We start from the raw sequence: 18,432 nt of genomic DNA, 5'->3' as shown, positions 1-18,432 counted from the left end.
CTCATTCCTACAGAAAAATGAACAGTTCTTTAAACTAAAATCCCTGGAGACAAATATATAGTTAAACTGCTCATTTTTCTGTAGGAATGAGATTATTCAGAAATCAGGATATCTTCTAACATTTTTTTGATAAAATATTATACAAGAGTACCATATAGGGTTTTGTTTATCGAGGGTTTAATGACCTCTCTTCTTTCCATCTGTGAAAGTCGGAATGGCGGGCAAGAAGAGAAAGGAACAGCGGCAAACCCTAAAGCACCGGGAGGCTCTCGATGCTGACGACTCCGTTGTCTTGAAGAAGCGCGCTCGCCCTTCAAAAGAACACCAACACCAGTGCCAAGACAAGGTTCGCAATCCCCTGCGTCCTCTCTTTCCTCCTCTTTGTCGATATGTTTCTCTCTAACATCTCCCTTCTTCTGCAGTTGATCTCTTCGGATCTTAGCTCCAAGATCCGGAAAGAAGCCCTCCAACAGCAGAAGGAAATCATTCAAGAAGACGAGGAGCGGAACCCCACTCCCTTCTCCGCTGTCTCAGTCGGCCCCTCCCCCGCATTCGACAGCGACTCGGAAGACGTTGATGGCTTTGATGGGTTCTCTGAGACCCAGAGTCAGTATGATGTCGGCGAGGTGAGTTGGATTTCTCCCTCTTTTCTCCCGTTATCAGCACAAGATTTGAATAAAGCTGAGGTTTTTCCCCTCTTTCTAGGTTGAAATTGATGAGGAGGATGAGAAGGTTTTGGCGGCATTCATGCCCGGTAGTGCTGGTTCCCAGCCAACCCTGGCAGATCTCATCATTCAGAAGATCAAAGAAAAGGATTCTGCGGTCACTGGTCTGTTCACTCTTCCAATTTTAGGATATTCTTTTAAAGCTGTGATGTTTTGAATTAATGAATCTTGTCAAAACCAAAACTTGGTGTGCCGTTTGAAAAAACTGGAAACTTGTGTGCCAATTTTACTTTACTTCTTCTTTCCCATGGCAAGCGTGGCTTGTCAAAGAAATTATTCTGGAATTTCTTTTAAAAGTGGCACTGTCTGCCTCCTGTGTAACTTATGTGAATTACTTCTTAGGAACTTTTGGTTTCTTTGTAGGAACTTTGAGAAATTGTTATTTAAAATTTTCATCTAGAAGAACCCTTTTTAAATTGTTGCTGGTGCAAAACTTCCTGTAAGGGCTTGCTTACTCTGATAGCTATTCCTTGTTCATGCCATTTATTCTTCTATGCAGCTTAGGAGGACACAACAAAACCATCTTTTGTTGTTTATAAAGACTTTAGCTATTCCTTATTCATGCCATCTATTCTTCTAAAGACTTCAAATTACTATAATATTCAATTTTGCATTATGTTGGTTCGAAATCAGAAAGTTGCAAGAAGCACATTGGAAACTGTGACCTGCTATTTCTGACCAACAATTTGTAATGTCTGCTAAAGCAATAACCACGGTTCTATCATAGGCCCCTAAAACCTGTGAAATTATCCTGTAAATGCTTGTAAGATTTTTAACAATCTTGTTATCATCCTCCTTTTTATTTTTTCTTGTGCTTGTTATTAACTTGGTTAAATCACATTTACCATTGAAACAACAATGGGAACAATTAGGGAAAACATCATTTATTTGAGTTGATCATAGTATTCTTGCATCGTCAATCACTTGAATTGCTGTATACCTTTTGATGGATTAAAGGCCATAATGTATTTTGTTTTTTATTATTCTCGATATCTTAAGTGGTTAAACTTGTTTTTATTGCCTTCTTTTCGGGCATAGAAGCACGACCCCTCCCTAATTTGGACAGTGGTATCATAGACCTATATAGGGGGTATGTTGGCTGCCTTTGTTTTTATTATCAGTTCTTATATCATATGTCATGATATTCATATGGGTTTATGATATTCCATGTATTGCAGGGTTGGCAAGCTATTAAGCAGGTATACAAGTGGGAAAATTCCTAAGGCATTCAAACACATTCCAGCGCTAGAACTTTGGGAGGATATATTATATCTAACAGAGCCAGAAAATTGGTCCCCAAATGCAATGTATCAAGCAACAAGAATATTTGCTTCAAACTTGACTTTGAAGAAAGTCCAGCGTTTCTACAATCTTGTTCTACTCCCACGTGTAAGGGAGGACATCAAAAAGAACAAAAGACTTCATTTTGCTCTATATCAGTCGCTGAAAAAGGCCCTCTATAAGCCAGCTGCCTTTTTCAAGAGAATTCTATTGCCATTATGCCAGGTATGCAATCTTAGGTTTCACAGTTCTTTTACGTTATGGCATTATCTCAATCATTGTTCTTTATCATCTTTTATATTTCATTTCCTTCTAGTGTTTTTAGCCTTTTTTTATGTGTTTCTTTTAGAATCTATGATTGTTCCAATCCTAGCAACTTGGCAGGACACTAGCTTCGGAATGCAAGACAAATTTCTTTAAAAAAATCCGGTGCTGTTTTTCTCATAAACTAAGAATTTTGTTTTCCAATTTGCAGTCAGGGACATGCACTCTTCGAGAAGTAGTTATAATTGGAAGCATAATTCAAAAAGTTTCTATTCCTCCTCTTCATTCTAGGTAAGGTGCCTATTTGAATAAGGTGTTATCCCCCATCGTTTTAAGTTTGCAATATGCTAGGCAATCTTTGTTGATAGAATTTCTAAAATCTAAAAACTGGTTGAGATATCTTATTATAACTATGTGGACCCACAGTGCAGCTTTGATGAATCTGGCAAAGATGGAGTATTGTGGCACAACTAGGTAACTTGATTCTGGCTTAATTTTTTCCCTCATCCAGATCAATTCTGGTTACGTTTGGGAAAGTTTAGCTACCATCGTTGTAAATTTAACATATTGGGGCTCAGTAATCAGATTATGATATCCAAGTTTATGTTTCATTTTGCTAAACATGATGAATATATGACAGTCTTAATGTTGTTTAACTCTTGAATTATAGGTGAAAAAGTGTTACTTACGCCTGCTAATAAAACATGAAAAGTTGAAAATTGATATTTGTAACTCTGAAAACAATAAATTTCAGCAATATATTTTCAGCCATTTCTATCAGGATGGAAATTGGTAACTAGAGTTTATCAAGGCATCTGAACATACCTTTTTGTGGAATGTTATTGTGAGGCTAGATGTGTAAGCTGCATCACTTGTCATTTCTCTTTAATATCTTGATTATAGAAAAAAGAGATGTAATTATAGAATGAAGAGCACTGAAGATATCCTGTAGAAAGAGATTTTAAATGCATGGAGACTTGTTATTTTGTAATAATATATCAAACTACTGCCATCTGTGGTCATGACAGTCTATGCTTCTGTGATGACATCTTTTTGCTTAGGTTCTCTTCTGAATGTTAATCAACATAATTTTTCAAAGTTTAATTAATTGATTCACCCCAGTGGGGAAGCTATTGGAAATTAAACTGAGGCAGTTATATACGGTTGATGGTCAATGCCAATACAAAGGCTTGCTCGTCATTTGCAAAGGGCCATTGGAAGGGCCAGTGGTTCCCTTTATTGATTTATATTCATCTTTGAAGACACGCTTCAGAACTAGCAGTATATGATTAAGCAGACTATTTAGCTTTCTGTTTGTAGGCCTTAAGCCAAGAAGGCAAGAACTCTAGCTAAGTGATCCTCTCTAGAAAAGAATAAAAGAGCTGTAATGACATCTATAGTGTAGTCAAATTGAAGCACACAGCAAACATTACATATGATGACCTTAAGAGACATCTATATTTAGTTTTGAGTTTTCTGTGTATCATCCTTTGGCTGCTTGTAAATTGTAATACAATTCTACATAATGACAATTGCCCTATTATCTGTCGTAGAGTTTGACATACTGCATTTTCACTTTTGATTTTGCAGTTATTTCATCAAGCTATTTTTAGACAAGAAGTATGCCTTGCCATACCGAGTGCTCGATGCTGTTGTTGCACATTTTCTGAGGTTCCTTAAGGATGAAAGAATCATGCCTGTGAAATGACACCAATCACTTCTTGCATTTGTCCAAAGGTTATCAATATGAACTTGTGCATTGAGTTAACTGTATCAGTAGAATTGGTTTCATATTGTAGTTTCCCTTTCTTGAATTTATAGTCAATTATTTGGTGATGGTTTTTGTTATTAAATTTAATGCCTTGCATCTTCTGTTATAACTGTAGTTAATTAATCTTAATACGATAGTTACATGTCCTTTTTTGGTCCCAAGAAATGTTAATTTTAATAATCTTAAGGGACAAGATGGCCAGTACAGCCTAGTGCATACCTAATTGGTGAAGTAAACAAAATACTAAAGATGTGACCAACCAAAATCATGCAAGAGGAGTTCCTTTGCAGACTGTTAGGGCATATTCGTGGTCTTCTGTTCGCTTGTGTTGCTGCTTAAACAGCACAAATGATTCCATAAGCTAGTCCTTTCTTGTACCAAGTCAATGTGCCAAGTCTAATTCCATTCATCTCCTTTCACTTAAAAAAGTGTCTATCCTTTTCTCTTTGGCAACTTTTAGGTCTTGGCATAGATTCAGTTCTAACCCAAAGGGCCAAATTGGACATGTAAGATCTCAGATTTAGGTCTTTGAGGGAAGCTAAACTTATCATGAAATCCTTATCCTGTTTCACACTATTAGGCAATCCTAATTGGTATTAATTGCTTTAGCCTGCTAATAGTATAAGTCAATTTTTATCTTGTTGACACATTGTCTAACAATAATAAAAGAAAGATTCTTTTTTTTTTTAATGCATTGCTTTCACATTTAAACTCCTAGTTTTATTTGCTCTTTCAAAATTATTTTAGGATGAGATCTGATTTAATGTGAAATAGTACCCTTGTTAGTGTAGTATTAATAGAAAAGAAATTATTTTATGGCTGCTTGAGCTTTCTGTTTTAGAGTGATTATGGTCTGTATTGGTATAACCTGTTAATACTTATAAATCTTTTTACTAGTATATTCATTTATGCTTAAAATTTATCTTTAACAGTTATAAGAATGAACTGGATAAGAAGGACAAGGATAATTTTGTTCGTCTAGTTCAATACCAGAAACATCATTTGGTATGATGCCAATACTTGGTTTCGATTGTTTAATTGTCTTGAATTGCTTTTGTAGGGCATACTGTAAGTAGCTGATGGTATGATTTTTATCTCTGCATAGGTTACTCCCGAAATCCATAGAGAGCTTAAAAATAGCCGAAATCGTGGTGAAAAGGAGGACGATATCATGTCAATATATATCCTTTTATGAAATTTTTAAAACAAAATCTCACCAGCACTCAAGTTTAAACAGATTGCTGTAGATTGTATTGATGTTTCCCATGTAGTTTCTGAATCTACCTTATTGAATTTATTTATTTTTGTCTCTATGTTTTGGTTCCTGGTTAAAGATTATTTTTCCTAACTAAATAAATATGATTATTTTATTGATAATGTAATTTTACCGGTTCTGATGCAGCAGGTTTTGACTTGTTATTTCTAAATTCACGGGCCTTCTGGCCCGCCCAGCCCGGCCGGCCCGGCCCGAAATTTTTCGGGCTTGGGCATTGAAAAAGGGCCCATTGGTTGGGCCTGGGCAGGAAAAGCGGCCCGATCAAAAAAATCGGGCCGGGTCTGGAAACGTTAAAAATGGCCCGGTTCGGCCCGGCCCGGCTATAAAAATCCTGTTATAAATTATAATATATTAAAAAATTTTAACAAAAACCCTGACCTTTGGGCCTTTCCCTTCCCTTCCCTTCCCCTCCCTCGCTCAGAGCCGCCGCCGCCCTCCCTCGCTGAGAGCCGCCGCCGCACCCCCCCTCCCTCGCTGAGAGCCGCCGCCGCCCCCCTCCCTCGCTGAGAGCCGCCGCCGCCGGCCCCCCTCCCTCGCTGAGAGCCGCCGCCGCCGCCGCCCACGCCCCTCCTTTTCCCTCGCTGAGAGCCTGATAGCCGCCTCCTCTCGGTGTCGTCGCCTCTTCAACGACCGGCCGGCGGCTCTTCGCGTCCTTCTCCCCCGGACGGCAACCTCCGCGGCTCCGGTCACCGACTCACAGTCACCGGTAAGAGTTTTCTCCTCCTCCTCCTCCTCTTCGAGCTCGATCCCGGTAGATTTTGCCCAAGCCCGGAGAGAGAAAGAGAGAGAGAGAGAGGTGGTGGGGCAGCGAGAGAGCTCGGAACAGTGGGAGAGTGGGGAGTGGGGACAGTGGTTTTGTTTTGGGTGGAGACGGGAGACTGAGAAAGAGAGGAGGGATCTTTCATCCCTTCTCTTTTTTGGTTTTGGTCTTGGTTTTCCTTCCCTCACATTGCTCCAGTAACCCAGTTCCAGCTGGGCCATCAGGAAGAAAGATCGGGGGATTGGAGATGGACTTCTTGGAGGGTGGAGATTCTCTGAATTTTCTCCTCTCAGTTTCTTCTCCCCTGATTTTTTTTTTCCGGTTGGATGGTGCTTTATTTGTATTATGATAATTCTTATGAACTGAATTTTTTGTATAATTAGTTGTATAATTTTTTGATAGGCTTATGTCAATGGCAAGCGAAAGTTCACCTATTCTTGTGGCGGATAATGAGCATGAGGATTGTGGCGGATAATGAGCATGAGGATTGTTATTTTTGCCCATTTCTAGATTCCAAACAACAAAAAAAAAAAATCGGGCCTGTCGGGTCGGGCCTGTCGTGTCGAGCCTATCGAGTCGGGCCTGTCGGGTCGGGCCGGTCGGGTCGGGCCTGGGACCAGATTTATAAGGTTGGGTCGGGCCTGGACAAAAATTTAAGCCCGACAGTCGGGCCGGGCCGGGTTTGGGCATAGCCATCGGACCTAATTTCTGCTGTAGAGCCCGGCCCGAGCCCGGCCCGGTCCGGGTTTTGATCACCTCTAATTTGGTTTTAGATTAACTATATTTGGTTCTATATGAAACTTTAAGATTTAAATTTGGATCCAAGTTATTTAGGTATTTTATTATCTTTCGAGTTGCATCTTCTTCTTCCGCGACCTTCCTTAGTTTTTATTATTCAGGGCCTCCACCACAAGACGGGTCTTTGAACTAAAATCCCTAAAGAGAAAGACGGAGAGAGATGAAAGAGGAAAAGAGAGAGAAGAGAGAGAGGAGACAGAAAGAAGAGAAAGAAACTCTCTTCTTCTAATAGGGTAGAGATCTCTCTCTTCTTCCCGGATCAGGGGTGCTGCGGCCAAGGCGGCCCGGACCCAGCGACGGCGGCCAAGGACGAACCCTCCGCCGCAACATCACCGGCGACGGTGGTCAGCCGACATAGAAAATAGGAGAGGAAGATCAAGGCCAATCCACATCAATCTCAGCCTAGATCATGGCCGATTTCTCTGACCCACGGCCACATGAACTCAGAGGTCCTCAGAGGCGGCAAAGCTCGGCCTATTCCGGCGGCCGGCAACGGTGAACACGGAAGAAAAGGGTTGAAACAAAGAACCCCTGTTTTGGATGAAATCCCGACGATTCGCCGGTGCAAATCAAGGAGAACGGTGGCTAGAAAAGAGAAGAAGACGTAGAACACTTACCTCGGTCCGGCGACGTACCCTGGCGGCTTTTCCTGCAGAAGAGGCTTGGAGAAGGAGCTTGGGATCGTCGGCTATTTCTCGAGTTATCGGGATGGTCCTCAATGGAGGAGGAGGGGAGGAGGAGGAGGGGAACTTTAAATAATAGGATTCTAGGGTTTTGGATGAAGTTGGCTCGCCATAGGACTCCAGAATCCGGAGATATTGAGGAAGGGAGTCTTCTCCTTCTCCTCCCGCGTGCAACAAGGCCCGCTTAAGCGCCAACGGGCCCGGCCTATCGGCCCATTAGCCCAAAGAAACTGGGCTATCGCACATCGAATGGAAGAAAATAGGTGCCTCTTTAGTATTTGTGGAGTCAATGAAGTGGATGCAAGCATCCTCCCAGCCACGTGCATTTTTGGGAGATGAACAAAGCTGCCGATTGGGTTGCATTCTTTACTGCGGTGTGCGCACCATTCAAGAGGTTTTCTTTGGAAAATTATTGAGGTCGTCCCGCCTGATCTGCGTCATATACTCATTTCAGATTGTTCAGGTTGTACTCATGCTCGTCTAGTATGAGGCGCCGGTCTATAAAAAAAAAAAAAGTGGATGTAAGCAGGTAGGCACGGCATTCACTAACTTTTTTGAATGCTTGCAGATCATTCCATGCACATTGTTATATTTTAACATGCCATCCCTTTTTCGTGAATCAGCACAGAAGGCCATGCTGAAGAGAAACTTTGGTACTTGGGCTGCAAGGATCGTTTGGATCCATTCAGCTGGCCCGGCAATGCAGTGCATTTCAGCCCCACAAGATCCGGATTGATGGCTGGAAATGGTGCAGTTAGAAGAAATACTAGATTATCTGTTGATTGCTTTAAGAAAAAATATATTTGCAAGGTTGTTGTTAAAGTTACGTCATGTTACTTCTTACTTGGTAGGGATTATTGTATAAAATAAATTGTCATTCCATGTGGAGTGTCAAACTCGCAAACTATTTAGCTTAGATTTTAGAAATAAGCATTACTCAGGCTATTTAATTCAGAAATCCTCTATGACAACCAGACAAAAAAGTCCCATTTTCAATTCGATATCGAATTGAGTGTCAATTAGGCTAGAACTGAAAGCAGAAAACTTGTGTTCTAATCTTCATATCAGCAAAAGAAAAAGAAGATCGGTGTGCTTTAAAGAGAATGCTGCATAAAATTTGATCTCAATGTAAAATCATAGAGCTAAATTCTTGAACCATATTATTAGATTTTGGTGAGACGAATATATATATATATATATATATATATATATATATATATATTATAAGTCAAGGCTATGAGTTGATTTTGGATTTTGTATCACCATTGGTGAAATGCTAAGGTGATGTCATGAGAGGCCTAAATGAGTTTAACCAAAAAAAAGAAAAGATTCGGGATGGTTATATGCTAATGAGTAAGTCAATCTAGAATTTTTCAACAGAGCACACAAATAATATTCTTAAAAGAAAAATCAAAATCAAATTGTAGAATGGAATTTTCAAGGGAATCTAGAGTTGGCTTAGCTCGAATTGGATTTAGAATGTGATTACTTGATCATAAAATGGTACAAATATGGCAATTATCTCGAGGGTTAATCATGATCTAGTATACTTGAAAAGTAAGGATAAAAAAAAATTCTGATTGGATATTTTATATATATATATATATATATATATATATATATATATATAAGAATGATGATGATCTAGGATTCTTAAGAAATTTTGGAGAATATTGATCAGAGTTGCGCAGTGAAAGTATGATAGACTGAGTCATTTTAAACTGATAAAAAAAAAGAAAAAGAAATATTGACTGTATTTGGTAACATGTTATGTTGAAGATTAGATTTTTTTAATAAAGAATACTTTTGTTAATAAGAGAAGGCGAATACTGTTGATTCTCAGGATAATCATGATATGGCTACGTTATCACTCTGATAGATTTTCTAATGTTGGTATGCTAAGGAAAATCTTGAGCATTTCATGACTAGGGTGAGTTAATCATTGATTGCATATGATCTAAATTTTAAGTATCCAAATAAACCATGTGTTATTTGTTCCATCGTTATGAGTTATAAATTAAGCTTCATGACATATTAAATTATGGTATCAATACCTTGTCTTCTTGGACTTGCTCTTGGGATTTGATGCCAATCAATTTCGAGATAGACCGTTGCTGTCTAATGACCATCATTACCTGTTCAATTGGTGAATCACATACCTAGCCATATAAAGACTTGACTCTAAGGTTGGTCATTATCTTTTGAGGGAACAACACCCTACCATAATAAGTGTATCGACTCCATTTTATTTCAGGTTCTACCCCAAATATAATTAATCGATCTTGTTGTGAATCGATCCCAATCCGATCTGGAGTGAACCTACATCAAACATAGATTTTAAGTTAGTCACTTATCCAGTGCTAATCTTGCAAGTATTTGACAGTTGATCCAAAGTTATCTATCACACTGATTTTGATCGAGAAGAACGAGATCTTAAATTATGTTACATAATGAGCTGAGCATCCCTCAATTTGGAAGATCAAGATTCCTTAAATTTCGAGGACGAAATTTTTATTAAGGATGGGAGAATGTAATATCCAGCCCAAAAGTGGATTTTGGGCCGATTGGGCCAAAGCCGGCAGCTCAAACCGGCTTCAGCCTATGGTCGAAGAAAAGACTAAAACAGAGGATCACAATAGTCTTCTTTCTCAGAGTAACGGAGGCGAGATAGGAGCGGGGACATCGCGGCCTCTTGAATGGCCTCCGATCCCGCTCAACCGCCGCGAGCATCACGGCGGTGAACAAGCCTCAGCCATTTCGAATAGCGCCTATAAAAAAAAAGAGGAAAGGAAGAAAGAACCCGGATCGCTCACCATCCCGATCATTTCCAACTCTTCCACTCTTCTTTTCTCCCTCCTTCCTCCTCGGCTAGGGTTTTCAGAGCCCTTACCTATGCCGCCGGAGTGGGTGGTCGCAGCTTCTTCCTGGAACTAGGTAAGCCTCCCGACCTCGTCCCTGCCTTCTCTCCTCCCGATCTACTTGGGATTGCAGACAAAAAGAAAAGAAAAGAAGAAATAGAGGGGAAGAAGAAGAAGAAACAGAGGAGAGAGAGAAAGAGGGAGAGGAGTACCTGTGGTCGTCGGCGTCGCCGGGCTTCGGCCGCAGCTGTCGTGGGGCCGGAGGCCAACAATTTCTCTTTTCCCTCTTCCCTATTTCTGAGATGAAACAGAGGAAGGACTTCACGGCTCTCGGCCACAGCCGCCGCCGGCCCTCGACCGGGGCTGCAGTCGGCCGGAGTCTCGTCCCATTTTCTCTCTCCGGTGGGACAGAGGGGCGGCTCTCGCCTCTTCCCTTCGGTGAAGAGAAGAAGGGAGACAGATGAAAAAGAAGAAAAAAAAAAGATGAAGAAAGAGTGGGGACTCACCCGTGTGCGGCTGTGAGCGTCGCCGGTGCCGCTGGCCCCCACTACGGGCAGCCTGGCTGTGAGCTTCGCCGGCATCGCGGGGAGCGACCGCGGGCGTCCCGTGGGTGTCGTGGGAGCCACCGGACTCACCTCGGCTGCGGGCGTCTTGCGGGCGCCGCCAGCATCAGTCGGCCCCTCCCGCGCGAACCAACGGGGGGATCGTCCTTGGGTTAGCGGGAGGAGAAGAGGAAATGAGGAGAAGAAAGAAAGAAAAAAAAAAGAGAAGAAGAAGAAGGTTCGGAACGAAGAGAAGGGAGAAGAGAAGAAAAAGAAAAGAAAAAGAAGAAAAAAAGAAAAGATAATAAATGAATATAATAAAATAATAAAAATAAATAGATAAATAAATTAATTAATTAAAATGAAAAATGATGAACGAGTGGCAAATAATCTGTTCTCTATAATGTTGATAGGTGCGGTGAAGTTGTCGTCGGGATCTAGGATTTGCAAGCGAACCGAGGTAAGTAACCCTGGCACTAATCTTATTAATTTAAAAAACTCACTATTTAATTATAAGAATAAAATAATGAAAAATATATTTGTTATGATGTATTTTCTTAAAAGTATGATCAAGCATATGATTGCATGTGATTCATAAGTTTGATTAAATTGCATCCTTCATGAATATTTGAGTATAAATTATGGTTACGATAAATTGCATGAAAATGATATTTGTGGCATGATCATGAATTTTATATATTACGATGAATTATGGTTATGATAAATTGCATGAAAATGAGATTTGTGGCATGATCATGAATTTTATACATTACGATGAATTATGGTTATGATAAATTGCATGAAAATGAGATTTATGGCATGATCATGAATTTTATACATTACGATGCCATTTGTCATTTTTCAACCTATGTATGAAAGTATGATTTATGAAAAAGAATAATGATTTATGAACTCTCAGATAGCTATGCCCACCTCTAAAAATAGAGGTCAGTCGACCCCCCTTGGAGCTAGCATCCAACGAATGTGGCCCTCTACCAATGGGTTAAAGTTGGTAACGAATATGAATGAGTTATAAAACTCGTCGACTACGAATATGAGCCCTGTCACGGGATTATAGTGACCATAGCAGCACGTCCGTCTGAGAGCAGAATTTATAAAGTATGGATGAATGGCAGCATTTTTATATGACTTGCATTATCATGTTTATGAACTTGCATGGTTGGAGCATACATTGCTTTATGACCCGATTTGAATATATCATCTCTGAAATGTTTTATTTTGCTATAACTGTTATATTCTTCAAATGATGCATTGGCTTGAGAAAGATTATGCTTGATCTAATAAGATAGTACATGGTTACTTACTGAGCCGCAAGCTCATATCCCTCCTGCTGTTTTTTTTATTATTTCAGATAATTAAGGCGATTAGGAGCGGGAAAGAGTAAATAAAAATTGGAGTTGAAGCATAGTTACAGAGATTCTTAGAAGTATCTATGTTAATAAGTTTGGATTGTAATATTGCAAACTCAAGTGTTTGATTTAGATGCTTTGTACTTGCTTCTTTGTGATTAGTAAATAGATTTGATCAGATTTGGTCTTATTTTATGAAATAAAATTGTTATCATGGGCTTCGTGTTATTGTTGACAGCAACCTACAATAGCACGGCCGTGTCATGAACCGGATCTACGGCACAAAAAAATCATGCTCGGATCCGGGACGTGACAAAGACGGCGACGGCTGGATGTTTCCGAAGGAATGGACTCCGCCTTGTGGGAGCTGCTGCACAAAGAAATACGCCAATCTCGTCCAAATTCCATGTTCGTCCTTGTCCTCTCTCTCCTCCTGTTCTTCTTTTGATCAAATTCTTGTTGGGTTAATCAAAGAAACGGAGGCTTTTCTTGGCTAAAAGAAAAACCTTTCGACCAACTTTTGAAATTCGTAAACGAAATCGCAAGAATTTAAAGAAGAAATTGGATATCGACATTGACTCGGAATAGGAAAAATCCTCAGGGAGAATAGTTTGCGCTCTTTCTAGCTCTTGGAATCGAGATAATTTTACGAAGGTGTGAAATTTAGAGCAAGAAAGGGCAAATTTGAAAGGCATGCCCGAGCTTAATTGAAGGCAGAAGAAGGAAATGGGATCTAGATTTAGAGTGACTCATTTCATCCCGAGGTTATTGTTATGCAACACCATTTGGTTGGTTTTGCTGTATATTAGACGGAACTAAAAGTGTGGTTTTGTTTACAAAATCAATTCTTGTTTAGAAGATTATGTGTATTTATTTTTTTTCTGAAATTACCTTTGACTTGCTTATGCAGGGAGAGTTTTCTGCAAGAAGGGGTGCGATGCAGATGGTGAGACCTGGGAAGAATGTAAGAGTCCCCCTTTTGCATTCTCATAATCTTGTTCTCAGTAATTGATTGTATGTTAAATAATTTTGTTACTTTATGTTGGTATTAGGGGCAACAAGATTTTTTTAAATTTCTCATTCACATTATTGCATATGGAACTCATTCTTGAAAAACCAGGTTTAATAAGGTTTTCTAGATTTATAGACATTAGTAATGTCTTATATAGCAGATAAAGAGATGGCTTTGCCTTGAGTGAAGATCTTCAAATTTGGTAGCGCAAAATAGAGAGCTGCTGGATATATTTGTGCATGCAGGTGAAGGCTGGCTGCACATGCTATCAGATTCATGTGTGATTCAAAATTATGAGGTGCAGAGTGTGGCGCACACCGCGTGTATGCGGTCTTCCCTTACATGTGCATGTAGGTTTAGGTATTTTGCTTGTTACGAGAAAGCAAACTGTAGGATATATTTGTCTTTCCTTCTCTCAAGTGTTTCTTGTTTATGTGTAAAATGCCAGCCAATTTTAGTTCTCATTCTCTTTTGCTGACAATTTATGGCTAACTTCATTTTCTCTGGTGTGGACAGGAAGTGTTAAGTTGTCTTGAAGTGTCTGTACTTCAATTTTTAGAAAAAATGATAATGCTTTAATTATACCATATTTAAAATTGGAATGTATTCATATCCATGAATAAATATGTTGAGTGTTCGAACAGGTTTACTTCACAACCTACTATGATCATGGGATGGTGGATGGGAGGGTCTGGATCTTATCAAGTGCCCTGTGTGAACCGAGTGCCATTCACCAAGATTATTGGATAAAAGATCTGAACTCTCACATCCACTCTCCTGTCCTCCCACTTCCCATTGAGATCGCAACAGGTTGCGAGATAAATCATTTCCGAGTCAGAAACTAGTCAAGATTACATTTTCTGAAAAGACTTCTTTCATGTTAAAAATATTATAGAGAAGAAGAAGGAAATGTCGCATTTCACTGGAAATTTGTTGTCCTAACTTTGTTTATGGGCAGCGACTTTCCTACCTATCATATCTTGGACCGGAGGCATTACTGCTAAATGAAAAGTTTGCTAACTCAATGAACAAGAGATTTATGTCTTTCAACTGATTTTGCCTAGTAAACCCGTAGATACGTTGGCTGAGTTAAGAACAGCCTTCGTGAGACTACCATTTGGAAACAATTTATCTCACCATAGCATAATTCATCATCCATTATTTATCACAGAAGTCATAATGAACTTTGACAGGTTGATAAGGGAAAACAAAATGAATCTATAAGGAGTCTATGGACAAAGTGTCCCTAACAGGGAATATGCTATCCATACACTTCACAACATTCATAAACCCAGCCAATTAAATGACGTTAGCAATTTTGGGAGATTTAGTCAAAGGTCTTGGTTAAATATCAAAACGTCAATGTGTTGGGTAAATTTCCTCTCACTTTATTACTCAAAGTCAGCATCTTCTATTAACTGATTCCCATGAACTAACATTTAACCCTCAAAGCTAGAGAGCTTTGTATTTGGATTTTCTTCTTATTTACTTATCATATATTTCAAATTGGTCTAAGTCAAGGTTTGCCATCATGCTACTACCATGCTGGTACAGTGTTGGTATGCTTGATATGAGAGTCTGTTCGACGTATCGAGATTTGGTATGCCTCTCGTACCAAGTCTTGGGTTGGACCACCGGGACAATATGGTATGCTCAGTGTAGGACGGTATGCACCGATACGGTGAACCATGTAGGTTATGACCAAAAACAAGTAATAATATTTAGTTTTTTATTCGACGGAGAAATGCCATTTGCAATCGATTAACCTTAGACCAAACATATTCTTATCTTTCTAATTTTTTTTCTATCTTCTATTTCTTGGGACCTATTATGGTCGCTTATCACATATTCAGGTATAGGAGAGTGCAATGAGATATGCTATAAGGATCCAGTTTTCAAGGACCACCAGTGGAGTGCCTATATTGATAGATCTCCGGGACATGACAATTATTCTTTGGTGAGCCTCCCTCTCTCCCTTTGCATACTGGATTTTATACTATTCATGATGACATTGCTTAACATGATAGTATGGTTTACCTCACTCCTTGAGAATTGAATTGATGTTTTGATGGAAGCTATTTTAGTTCAAAAGGGCCTCAATTTGGCCTCTATAATAGCTAAACTCTTTTGGTAATCAAAAAGGAAACTTAATTTTTGGTGTCAAGCGATATGATACATACGTCAGTGACCTAATCAAGGTGACTTTATTTACTTTTAGATGGTGGAATCTCACAGAATCTCTTCAGAAATGTACAATATTAGAAAAACCTAGTTTCAGAAGATTTGCATGTTAGATATTCTGATAAAACTAGGATGCCCTTCACAGCTTTTTATACAAAAGAAATGGGTGTTTTGTTTTCATTCATATTTAAGGTGAGGAAAGTATCTGTAGAACTTTGTAATTGAACAAATTGAACTCTGTTCTGAGCATGACCAGCATGTTCGTTTTGCATGATCATATTATGGAGTTTGAAGGTCATTTTGACACCTATTAGTCCTTTTTATCCCGTATAATAGCTTGTCTTGTGCATGCATGCAGGACTGCTTCCATGCCTGTGTTTCTGGCTGTGGTTTCAAGGTTAGTATATGTGAAACTCAGTATTTAACATTCTCTTTTATGACAAAGTTTCATGGCAAACTTTGTTCTTATATGTTAGATGTGATTTCTGGTTATGACGATCAGTGAAAAGATTTTTGAGTATTTTGAAATTGATATTAATATGCTTCCTGAGCCTTCTTTTCTTTCTTTCTTTCTTTTCTCTAGGTTGAGTTGAAACAATCCCTGTTGATACTTGTAAATGATAACCCGCCCAAATAGGCTAACATTCATGATCTCACGATATCAAGGCAAATTTGAAGTCATATATGAATCCAACTATCATACAAGATGAGACAAAAAAGGAACTTAGAAGTTCAATGGCTTAAGCAAACAGGATGAGCGAGGTTACAATGCAGTGTGAGTGTGTGTTTGCCCGCATGATCTTGGTTTTATTTATGTTAAGGTTGTATATGTGCTTTAGTGTTCATGGTCTTGTATATGTGTTTTAGTGTTCATGGTCTTGTACATGTGTTTTAAATGTTCATGGTAAATCTGGAATAAGATTGATAAATTTCTCCAGTGCTGTTGGAGGGACAAAATTTTGGAGTTTTCTTCCCTCTTTTAGGTAGGTGTGGCAACCTAAGAAGATTGTAAGGAGAACATTGTTCTTGACAAAGGCATATCACTGATGAGGCAAAATCCCTTCTAAATGCAGATGGTAAATGGTGGGTGTGTTTGAATGATTGAAGAATGCTATATGAATTGGTTTAGCAAAAAAAGAATGCTATATGAATTCCGAGGGGCATAATGCATTTTATGCAAATGGTGGTCTGGAAGCAGATGGTATTGTTGTTAACTTTTCAAATGTGATGATGGTGAACTGGGGTTTGCCCCAAAGGTCTGCCCTTCTGGCTAGCAATCAGAGATTCTGGGTGTGGTCCTTAGGTGGTTCATCCCCAAAATTCCGGACCTGGGTAATTTATGCATGGGTGGGTCTCTCTCTCACTCTGCTGCTGAATAGTGATCCCTAATCAAGGGGCCCAAGTAACCAGTGTTTCTCAGGTAAGGTCATCAGGCTAGGAGACAGCATGCTGATTGATGTATCGTGCAGATCATAGAAGCAGGGTTTGTTAAATTACCATGACAAAACCACTCGCTCCTACTCCTATTCCCTGTGACACTTTGAACCATAAACAGAAAAACAAAAAAATAATCATTCCCCTAAACAACTTTTCCCCACCCGCTCTTGTTCCTGCTTCTTGCTTGTGAGAGCTTTATTTAAGTTGTATGCAAAATAAACAGATAGATAAGTATCAACAAGGGTGACTGTGCTTTATGAATCTGTGGTTGCATCATGTTTGTGAGGCTTTCAAAGATGATTATAGCAAAACTGATATGCTTTTCATGGATTGTCATGATGACAATAATAAAGCTGCATGCACAGATGATCAGAACTAGTCTTGGCTGATAAGGGCTTTTGATTTAATATTTAGGTCGGTGGCTCCATGACTCCATGATCAGCAGTGAGAAATGATTTGTATAGCTCCACTACAGTGGAAAGGATTTGTCTGCAAGTTTCGAAGTTTGTTTATACGTTCTAAAAGTGATAAAACTCTATATAGGCTATGTTTCTTCTTTCCCCCCTTCCAGGATATGCTAGTTCCTGTATTCATATCGATAAAGTTCTTGATAGTATTCCAATATGGAAAGAAAAAGTATTGACAAAAACCAGGTTGAGCTTGTAACTCTTGTGCTAATATACTGGCTTTCTTGCTTGTCCAGGACATATCCTAGATTATGCTGCTTCAAGCTAGAATGTTATTAGACCATTATTTTATGGGGCAAAAATTAAAATATTAAGTATTTTTATAATGTTTCAGGAAATGATAGATTTTGGATTACGTTGTTATAGTTTTATTTTGATCTTCCTTAAAGATGTTGCTAATTTTGTTCAGTTGTTCATCATCTTGCAGTTTGATACTCCACCTGAGAAGGTCGACCAAGTTCAGCCAAACAGGCCACCAAAGCCACCCACTGCGAGCAAACCTAGACTTGCAGCATCAAATGTGAAACCTACTCCAACAACTGATGATTTACCTTGCACATCAGCATAGAAATTCCAGTATATTTTCTCAGCCAATGTCTCATACCAGTTACAGGAAGCTTGTAATATGGGTGCCATCTTCCAGCAACCTGCAACATGCCTGCATCCCCAAGTGGCTTGTTTTATTGTTCAGTTGGGGCTTTCACAACTTGTCTAACTGAAGCTTACATCAGTGGCCGATTATGGAATGCCAGAATGTAAGTGGACAAAGGAGTATGCTGACGGCCATTGTGAACCATCTATTGAACTATGTTTCTTGCATTATACCAATGCAGTTAAATTTTTCCAACTGGTACTTATACATTCCTAGTATTATGGTATTATACAGCTCACAAGTCTAGTAGGTTGCACGGCACTTTTATAATTTTTGTCAACAAATACTGGCATGTGTAACGAGTTTAGGAGCAACCATTTTGGCTCCCGTGTGAGGAGATTTCCTGCATTATTAT

General features: G+C 39.3%; 2 protein-coding genes across 11 annotated transcripts; both read left to right on the top strand.

Moving 5' to 3' along the window:
- The first annotated feature begins 136 nt into the window (after positions 1-136).
- LOC149751161 (bystin-like) lies at positions 137-5,376 on the top strand. The gene is made up of 10 exons (XM_089927810.1): positions 137-346; positions 423-626; positions 706-829; positions 1,764-1,815; positions 1,904-2,231; positions 2,482-2,561; positions 2,697-2,744; positions 3,861-4,007; positions 4,974-5,046; positions 5,147-5,376. Exons 1-8 carry the CDS (start codon positions 215-217, stop codon positions 3,976-3,978), a joined length of 1,086 nt encoding a protein of 361 aa, XP_089783936.1. The 5' UTR covers positions 137-214; the 3' UTR covers positions 3,979-4,007; positions 4,974-5,046; positions 5,147-5,376.
- A 232-nt stretch (positions 5,377-5,608) lies between these two features.
- LOC103699407 (uncharacterized) lies at positions 5,609-18,425 on the top strand. Of its 10 annotated transcripts, none has more exons than XM_089927832.1 (9): positions 9,177-10,492; positions 11,372-11,418; positions 12,331-12,405; positions 12,567-12,736; positions 13,239-13,292; positions 15,194-15,297; positions 15,880-15,918; positions 16,188-16,296; positions 17,853-18,425. In XM_089927832.1, exons 4-8 carry the CDS (start codon positions 12,592-12,594, stop codon positions 16,263-16,265), a joined length of 420 nt encoding a protein of 139 aa, XP_089783958.1. In that variant the 5' UTR covers positions 9,177-10,492; positions 11,372-11,418; positions 12,331-12,405; positions 12,567-12,591; the 3' UTR covers positions 16,266-16,296; positions 17,853-18,425. The 10 variants fall into 10 exon arrangements, 8 of the variants coding, with proteins under 8 accessions (XP_089783954.1, XP_089783956.1, XP_089783955.1 ...); XR_016398702.1 differs by having other exon boundaries at positions 9,178-10,492; positions 16,188-16,941; positions 17,853-17,990; XR_016398703.1 differs by having other exon boundaries at positions 9,179-10,492; positions 16,105-16,296.
- Positions 18,426-18,432: the final 7 nt, after the last annotated feature.

This window comes from Phoenix dactylifera, chromosome 16 (assembly GCF_051530095.1).
Source record: "Phoenix dactylifera cultivar Ajwa chromosome 16, Ajwa_hap1_PhDact_Kaust_v1.1, whole genome shotgun sequence".
NCBI lineage: Eukaryota > Viridiplantae > Streptophyta > Magnoliopsida > Arecales > Arecaceae > Phoenix > Phoenix dactylifera.
The sequence above is the reverse complement of the archived record's forward strand: the minus strand, read 5'-3'. Positions and strand labels throughout refer to the sequence as shown.